The 10,000-nt window shown below is 34.1% G+C and overlaps 2 protein-coding genes across 2 annotated transcripts in view; one reads left to right on the top strand and one right to left on the bottom strand.

Annotated features, from left to right (window-relative positions):
- The window catches only part of LOC137617732 (uncharacterized), a 361,612-nt gene that overhangs the window by 141,142 nt on the left and 210,470 nt on the right, over positions 1-10,000 (top strand). The gene's annotated exons all lie outside the window — the stretch shown is intronic.
- The window catches only part of LOC137617733 (uncharacterized), a 24,448-nt gene that overhangs the window by 1,042 nt on the left and 13,406 nt on the right, over positions 1-10,000 (bottom strand). Inside the window, exon 3 of the mRNA XM_068347730.1 lies at positions 2,155-2,246. Coding sequence (XP_068203831.1) covers positions 2,155-2,246 — 92 coding nt within the window. The remainder of the gene's footprint in view (positions 1-2,154; positions 2,247-10,000) is intronic.

Below are 10,000 nucleotides of genomic sequence, written 5' to 3'. Positions count from 1 at the left end.
AATATGTGTATTTATATGTCTATATAAATATATATATATATATATATATATATATATATATATATATATATATTTTATATATATATATATGTATATATATATATATATATATATATATATATATATATATATATAAAGAAGAATATTATAGCAAAGAATCAGGTACAAAACAACTTGCCCTTTTCATGCATAGAAAATCTGAAAAATGTTAAAAGGTTAAACTTATTTTTGACCTTCCATTTCAAAAGGTCAAAGTGTAAGTCATCATTTTCAAAAGGGAAATCTCGCTATGAAATTTCCCCATTTGTTTTTCATCAACAAAATGCTTTTGATGTTTTTTTTTACCTTTCCCATTACGGTAAATGCGACATGAAACATACTGTGGTATTCCGTCATTACCCGACTTGGTCGGTATTCTTTGAGCGTCCAAAAAAGGTTAATTACACATTCTTCTTTTCATCTCTGAGGTAAAACATCCTTTTCTGACGTCGTTTCTTCTTCGCGAACAAAGTGTTTTGCTTAAACAATTTCAATTAGAAAAGCAATTTGAGAGTGCAGACCTCCGCCATGGCAGTTTATTTCTCGAAATAGCCTGCCTTTCCCAGAATCAGTTAATCATTTACAGATCTTTACATAAGTTTAATTTCGCTGTCATTAAACAGTTTCAACTAGGAAAGCAATCTGAGAGTGCAGACCTCCGCCATGGCAGTTTATTTCTCAAAACCAAACAGCGTGCCTTTACCAGATTCAGTTAAATCATTTCCAGATCTTATCATAAGTTTAAAATCCCTGCAAGTTTCATTACTTTACGAATATGATTAATGCCGTATGGTCGATGACCGAAATTTGACCTTTTGCTTGACCTTGACCTTTAACCTTAACGTGGATTAGTTGGCAGGAATTTTTATGCACTCACATATAAGCCAAGTTTAAAGTCTGTGACAACGATGTCAAAACTTATGGCTAATTACGCGAATTAGACATTTTGCTTGACCGTGACCTTGGCCTTTGACCTGGACCTTCCAAAATGAATCATTTCCAGCTTTTTACATAACAGTTACTCCCTGCAAGTTTCATTACTGTACGATTAAAAATGGGGTTAGGAAGCTGATCAATAACAATCACACTCACCACACACAAACAGGGGGTAAAACATAACCTCCTTCCAACTTCGTTGGCGGAGGTAATTATACGCGACTTGATGATTTATTCCTTTATTATTTTCCATTTAATTCCATTCTCAATAATCGTAAATACACAGTTCTATCAATGATGTCTTGATACCGAAATGACTTTAGTGGTGAAGAGTTGTTACAGAATTTATTTGGGAATTTTAACAATTTACACATAATTCTCGTACCCATTTACAGCTTTGTGGACTTATGTGCGACATTCTTGGATCGAACACTGTCGCAGAAATCCACAGCTTTTCCGAATAATCATAATCGTTTGGTATTTTTTTTTTTTTTTGTAAATACCATGATGTATTCATGAGTGAATTTCTAAAGTATCTCATTTATTAACTTGGATAAAAGGAGATGTGCGAAACTCGATCTTCCTCTTTCCTGTTTCCCGAGGCTATACTAACTAGTTCAGCTTTTCGATTTTGTGAAATTATAGCTCTCTCGATGGGCCTTGATGTTTATGGGGCCGTAGACCTGTGTGAAAGCACATGTGCACACTGTATTTTGTAAAGGTGTAGTTTTTTCATCTTAGAAGGAAGTGAGAAAATTCAGTCTTCTGAGTGTTTCAGAATAGTTTTCTAGTTAAGATTGTTAGACCGCGGCCCTTGCTTCTTGACCTTTGACCCCAGCAGATTCTCGTACCCATTTACAGCTTAGCGGACTTATGAGCGATATCCTTAGACCGAACGCTGTCACAGAAATCCACAGCTTTTCCGTATATTTATGATCGTTTGGTATTTTTCTTGTTCAAGTACCATTGTGTATGTAAGAGTGAATGCGTATGCGGTTGTTTAAATTTAGAATTTGTAAATCATGCCGAAGTCAGATCACATCAATCAAATTAAAGAAATATGATTATGATTTTAAAGACCGAACATTGGAAAATCCACCTGACATCAGGAACAGGAGAAGGATCATCACACCTTTTGATTCACAGAGTATTTATCTCTCTCAGAGCAACTTTGCTAACTTATCACCTTTTTCTCCAATATCAGGGATAACCTGTTTATTTTGGTAACGCGCCGTCAATTTTCGAGTAAAGGTGTCGCTCGCTGTCAGTTTCTGAAAATTGATGGGAAATGTTACGTGAAAAATTCAAAGCTTGCACGCCAGGGCAATTTCCACTAAGGTAGGGTAGAATAACACGTTTGTGAAGCACACTTTAAGTTATTGTGGAGTACGCTGTTGTCTATTGTGGTACACACCACAAGCTTTTGTGGAGAACACTATAGGCTATTGTGGGACACACCACAAGCTTTTGTGGAGAACACTATAGGCTATTGTGGGACACACCACAAGCTTTTGTGGAGAACACTATAGGCTATTGTGGGACACACCACAAGCTTTTGTGGAGAACACTATAGGTTATTGTGGGGCACACATGTTTTTGTGGAGAACTCTATAGGCTATTGTGAGGCACACCACAGGGATTTGTGGAAAACACTATAGGCTATTGTGGGGCACACCATAAGCTTTTGTGAAGAACACTATAGGGCATTGTGGGGCACACCACATGCTTTTGTGAACACTATAGGCTATTGTGGGACACACCACAAACTTTTGTGGAGAACACTATAGGCTGTTGTAGGGTACACCATAAGCTTTTGTGGAGAACACTATACGCTATAATGGACACCCCATAAGCTTTTGTTGAGAACACTATAGGCTATTGTGGGACACACCACAAGCTTTTGTGGAGAACACTATAGGCTGTTGTGGGGCACACCATAAGCTTTTGTGGAGAACACTATAGGCTGTTGTGGGGCACACCATAAGCTTTTGTGGAGAACACTATAGGCTATTGTGGGACACTATAAACTTTTGTGGAGGACACCATAGGCTATTTAAGGGCACACCACAAGCTTTTGTGGAGAACACTATAGGCTGTTGTGGGGCACACCACAAGCTTTTGTGGAGAACACTATAGGCTATTGTGGGGCATACCCAAAGCTTTTACGGAGCTTCCTGTAGGTTCTTTTAGGACACACCATAAGCTTTATGGAGAACAATAGACCATTGTGGGTCACGCCATAAACTTTTTTGGATCACACTGTAGATTACTGTCGCATGGTGAAGACTATCTGCTATTGTTTGGCACATCATAAGTAGACTGCAGAAGTATCCCTTCGACCTTCGGCTACATTGTTTTCTGTCTTATTCTTCATCCATTCTGTTGGTGTCTTTTTTTTTTTACTTAGCTATTCAGAAATAATTTTATCAAGCTACAAGTTCCATCTATGATTTATTATTACTATTATTATTATTATTATTATTATTATTATTATTATTATTATTATTTGTTAAGCTACAAATGCAGGATGCTATAAAAGCAGGATGCTATAAACCCAAGGGCTCCAACAGGGAATATAGCCCTGTGAGGAAAGGGAATAAGGAAAAACTACAAGAGAAGTTTAAGAACAATAACATTAAAATAAAGCTTTCAAGAGATTACTAAGGAAACCATGACTTAACTCAGTAAAGTAGTTAAACTAGTTGTAGTTGGGATTATATGCCAAAGTCTCCTGGCTAGTTCAGTGGTAACGTATTTGCCTAGCATTCCCATGGCGGCAGATCGATCCCAGCTCGAGACCGTGAGTTTAAGCTGTATACTGGGGAGACCACTGCTGTGGTTGGGCACCACAGTAAGGGGTTGGGCTTGCCCGGCTGACGTTCTGGTGAGCATCTATTATCATGGAACTGTAACTTAAACCAGACACCTGTAAAGTGCAACTTAACTCCGTCCCCAGAAGAAATTAATCATAATGGTTTTCCCACCCAAAAAATTACATATTAATACAGTGTAAGTTTTAAAAGGATAAATAATTCATATTAGATTTGATGATATTTAAGGCAATGAGATCTTTAAAGGGGTGATATAATCTTTATTTAAAAAAAAAAAAGGGTTTTTGGCCAAACATTTGATACGCAAAATATGGGGAAAAAATTGCACGGTAGGTTGATTTTTATCTACATTGAATCCCCCCCCCCCAAAAAAAAATATTTTTTGGCTTCTATTTCATGAGTACATCAGATATAGATGTAGTACTGAATAAATATTTTTTTCTAATGTGTGTGTGTCTATGTGTGTATTTATGAATGTATGTATGTATATATATATATATATATATATATATATATATATATGTGTGTGTGTGTGTGTGTGTGTAAATACATATATGTATATATATATATATATATATATATATATATATATATATATATGCGTAAAAATCACTGGAAAACGTGATGCTCAGATGCAGAAGAACCACAGGGAAAATGAAAATACGGAATATACACTTAAGTCCTGACTAGTTTCGTGATACTTCCTCAGAGGACTGATTTATTGAGATGTATATGTGTATATATATATGTGTGTATATATATATATATAAATATATCTATATATATATATATATATATATATATATTTGTATGTTTGTGCATGTTTTGCTTATGTATTTATATAGATAAGGCTACCGTATTAACATATAAATAAACTGTACTGAAAGTAAAAAAAGAAGAAAACAAGAATATACCTGCCACTAGAAATGACCCTTTTTAGCAGGTGTCTAACGAGCTTGGGGACTCCTCCTACTCAACACCTGAGTCAAGCCCTGGTTGCTGGTAAGGGAGTGTCATTGTTCTCTAAATCTCTATATGTATGTTCGTACTTTTGCTTTCCCTATAAATTGTAAAGAAACCTATCTCAATAAATCAGTCCTCTGAGGAAGTATCACGAAACTAGTCAGGACTTAAGTGTATATTCCGTATTTTCACTTTCCCTGTGGTTCTTCTGCATATATATATATATATATATATATATATATATATATATATATATATATATATATATATATATATATATATATATTTATACAGTATATACGTATATATATGTATCTATATCTATCTATCCATCTATCTATTTATCTATCTATCTATCTATTTATATGTATATATATATATATATATATATATATATATATATATATATATATATATATATATATAACGCTGACGGGCAACCACTCGGAATACAACAATCTCCCACAAATTGCCCAAACTATCGTGTTGTAGTTAGGAAAGGGGGAGGGGATGGGAAGGGTTGAATCTGTGTGCATTGGACGTGTTCATGTGTGTGCATATCTATCTAGATACTTACCCATCATTTTTGACGGGTCGCGTACACTAGTATTTTCATCACCAATTGGATACGTCCTCGAGATCTAACATCTCTTTGTGAAAAGAACAGTGAACAAATAAAGGAACAGAATAAATGTTTTATTTATCATAGATGAAATAGAAAAAAAAACAATTTTTTCATCTTTCCTGTTGAGAGATTGTCGGAGAAAACGTATTTTCATATTCATTTAAGTTACGTTTTGTAAAATGGAATATTTTGTATTTTATCTCAATTTTTCATTATTTCTCATATAGTTTGTTGATTTACTTATTTCCTTATTTTCTTTTGTCACTGGGCTATTTTTCCCTGATGGAGCCTTTAGACTTATAGCATCCTGGTTTTGCAACTAAGGTTGTTGCTTAGCTAATGATAGTAGTAATAACAACAACAACAACACTACTACTACTACTGCTACTACCACTACTACTACTACTACTATTAATAATAATAATGATAACAACAACAACAACAACAACAACAACAACAATAATAATAATAATAATAAATTCTTTGCTACACGTGGATATATATTCCCAGAAGACTTGCCTTATAAGATAATAACATTATCGAATTGCTTTATGGGAAAGCCTGCTCAGCTTGAATGGTGATAATGAGTATTGTCATATTCGTGGAAATAGAATTAACGTCGAGATATTCTATGAGGTATTTCAGAATTCTTTTTTTCATGCAGTAATGAAATAGATATATAGTTTTTACGTCACGTTTCTGGTAATGAGAATACCCGAGTAATTTGATGAAATTTCATTTCTAATTAATGTATTTTGGAATATGGGCTGATTTCTGTATAAGGAATTAGATTTAGAATTCTATATTCTGTAATGTCCAAGGAATTAGATTTAGAATTCTATATTCTGTAATGTCTAAGGGATTAGATTTAAATGTCTATATTCTGTAATGTCTAAGGAATTGGATTTAGAATTCTATATTCTGTAATATCTAAGGAATTAGATTTAGAGTTCTGTATTCTGTAATGTCTAAGGAATTAGATTTAGAATTCTATATTCTGTAATGTTTAAGGAATTAGATTTAGAATTTATATTATGTAATGTCTAAGGAATTAGATTTAGAATTTATATTTTGTAATGTTTTAGGAATTAGATTTAGAATTCTATATTTTGTATTCTATATTTTGTAATGTCTAAGGAATTAGATTTAGAATTCTATATTCTGTAATGTCTTAGGAATTAGGTTTAGAATTCTATATTTTGTAATGTCTAAGGAATTAGATTTAGAATTCTATATTCTGTAATGCCCAAGGAATTAGATTTAGGAAATTATATTTTGTAATGTTTAAGGAATTAGATTTAGAATTTATATTTTGTAATGTCTAAGGAATTAGATTTAGAATTTATATTTTGTAATGTCTAAGGAATTAGTTTTAGAATTCTATATTTTGTAATGTCTAAGGAATTAAATTTAGAATTCTATATTCTGTAATGTCTAAGGAATTGGATTTAGAATTCTATATTTTGTAATGTCTAAGGAATTAGATTCAAAATTCTATATTCTGTAACGTCTAAGGAATTAGATTTAGAATTCTATATTTTGTAATGTCTACGGAATTAGATTTAGAATTTATATTCTGTAATGCCCAAGGAATTAGATTTAGAATTCTATATTTTGTAATGTCTAAGGAATTAGATTTAGAATTCTGTATTCTGTAATGTCTAAGGAATTAGATTTAGAATTCTATATTCAGTAATGTCTAATGAATGAGATTTAGAAATCTATATTTTGTAATGTCTAAGGAATTAGATTTAGAATTCTATATTCTGTAATGTCTAAGGAATTAGATTTAGAATTCTATATTCTGTAATGTCAAAGGAATTAGATTTAGAATTCTATATTTTGTAATGTCGAAGGAATTAGATTTAGAATTCTATATTCAGTAATGTCTAATGAATGAGATTTAGAAATCTATATTTTGTAATGTCTAATGAATGAGATTTAGAAATCTATATTCTGTAATGTCTAAGGAATTATATTTAGAATTCTATATTTTGTAATGTCGAAGGAATTAGATTTAGAAATCTATATTTTGTAATGCCCAAGGAATTAGATTTAGAATTCTATATTCTGTAATGTCTAAGGAATTGAATTTAGAAATCTATATTTTGTAATGCCCAAGGAATTAGATTTAGAATGCTATATTCTGTAATGTCTAAGGAATCAAATTTATAAATTCATATTATGTAATTATATCACCAGAATGTTTTTAGTTCCTTAAAAACTAACGAAAATGCAGTTTATTTATTTTTTATTTTACCACCAGAATGTTTTTAGTTCGTTAAAAACTTTCGAAAATACAGTTTATTTTCTATAGTTATACTGTCGGAATGTTTTTAGTTCTTTGAAAGCTTCCGAAAATACAGTTTATTTTATGTAATTTTACTATCAGAATGTTTTCGCTCCATAAAAACTTAAGAAAATAAATTTTTTTGTATTTATACTACCAGAATGTTTTTAGTTTTTTAAAAACTTCCGAAAAAATAACTTCTTTTCTGTAGTTACATTATCAGAATACTTTTAGTTCCTCAAAACCTACGAGAATATAGTTTATTCTTTCTATACCAACTTAAAACCTACTTTATAAAATTAACATTATAATGTTTAAAAAAAAAAACGTAATTTTAATCTGAATTTTCCGTAAAAATATATACTGTTCCTAGCCGTATTTCAGTAAAATACAGGCAACCGTAATTTTACCATAATTTGTTATTATCTTTTACGGGTTGGTGACCGTAATATCACTCCTTTACGTCAATATATCCGTTTCTAAAACGGTAAATATCCTGGAATAAATGTTACCAGGTATTGATCGTTTTCTTAATGCAAATTTCTAACAGTACATTTACTTTCCGAGATATTACCTTCTCAAGCCTTTGAGAAAGTCATCAAAGATTATCAGCGAATAATATCATTTTTGCAACATCTAATATCGCTTCGCCGTCTGGAAGCGTCGAAGACGATCCGCTGAATCGAGAAAATGTCGAATATTGGAGGAGGGGGAACCTGCGAGATTGACAGAATCCTGATGAGATAATAGCATGCATTCGCCATGCGTCATCGTCTTTATCATTAAGGGCTCGGGCGATGCCGGTTGGGGACGCATTAGGAGCTTCAGTCTATTCTTTTAATATTTTAGATTATCAACTTTTATTTGCCTGCTAGTGTACGCAACCCGTCAAAAAGGACGGCTAAATATTTAGATAGATATGGCACACAAACGCGCGCGCGTGCACACATTCAATCCTTCCCTGGTGGCGGCGTCCATGCCTGGTGATTGCCAGACTGGGGTTCGAGTCCCGCTTAAACTCGTTGGTTCCTTTGTTCGCTGCAACCTGACCATCCTTGTAAGCTAAGGTTGGGGGACGTTTGGGGGAACCTATAGATCTATCTGCTGAGTCATCAGCAGCCATAGCCAGGCCGTCCTTGGTCCTAGCTCGGGTGGAGAGGGAGCTTGGACGCTGATCATCTGTGCTTTTAATATTTTAGATTATTAACTTTTATTTGCCTGCTAGTGTACGCGACCCGTCAAAATGACGGCTGAATATTCAGATAGATATGCCACACATTCAATCCGTCCTTGCCTGGTGATTGCCAGACTGGGGTTCGAGTCCCGCTTAAACTCGTTAGTTCCTTTGTTCGCTGTAACCTCACCATCCTTGTGAGCTAAGGTTTGGGACGTTTGGAGGAACCTATAGGTCTATCTGCTGAGTCATTAGCAGCCATAGCCAGGCCGTCCTTGGTCCTAGCTTGGGTGGAGAGGGAACTTGGACGCTGATCAGTCACTCTCTAGGGAATTGTCCTGTTTGATAGGGCAATGTCTCTGTCCCTTGCCTCTGCCATTCATGAGCGGCCTTTAAACCTTTAAACGCCCTCTCATCAGTGTATGACTAGGGATATGATCCCTAGTGTGGATATGTGGACTACTTAACCATGCAAGCAACTTGTCAACATCTCTTCAATCGTTAAGTGTCTTATTACAACATCAGTAACATCAACAACAACAACAACAACAAAAACAAATATAGCCGTTTCTAGTCCACTGCAGCAAAAAAAACCCTCAGACATGTCCCTATCCATGTCTGGGGTTTGGTCAATTTTCATCACCATCCTGGTCATTGTGGACTGGTGATGGTGGAATATTTTTGTCTTATCGCTCACAGCAAACCAACCTAGTGTATGTGTGTCTGAATACTACAGAGTTGATGATCATGGGGATAAACAAACCCTTTCACCACGTTAAGGGATTCTCTTATCAAAACTAACATCAAATCATCTGGAATCATCATCATCATCATCCTCTCTCTCTCTCTCTCTCTCTCTCTCTCTCTCTCTCTCTCTCTCTCTCTCTCTCCATCTGGGAGGGGAAGCGTTGATCATTGGATGAAAAAATAACTTTTTCTATTTAGAAGCCAACATAGGGGAAGTTTTGAAAGAGAGAGAGAGAGAGAGAGAGAGAGAGAGAGAGGAGAGAGAGAGAGAGAGAGAGAGAGAGAGAGTCGGAGATGGTAAATCGATTCTTTACTTTTTTCGAGATTTTAAGTCTCTCTCTCTCTCTCCTCTCTCTCTCTCTCTCTCTCTCTCTCTCTCTCTCTCTCTCTCTCTC

The sequence above is a fragment of the Palaemon carinicauda genome, chromosome 23 (assembly GCF_036898095.1).
Source record: "Palaemon carinicauda isolate YSFRI2023 chromosome 23, ASM3689809v2, whole genome shotgun sequence".
In the NCBI taxonomy this organism is placed as follows: domain Eukaryota; kingdom Metazoa; phylum Arthropoda; class Malacostraca; order Decapoda; family Palaemonidae; genus Palaemon; species Palaemon carinicauda.
Note: the sequence above shows the minus strand (reverse complement) of the source record. Positions and strands in the feature narration are given on the sequence as shown.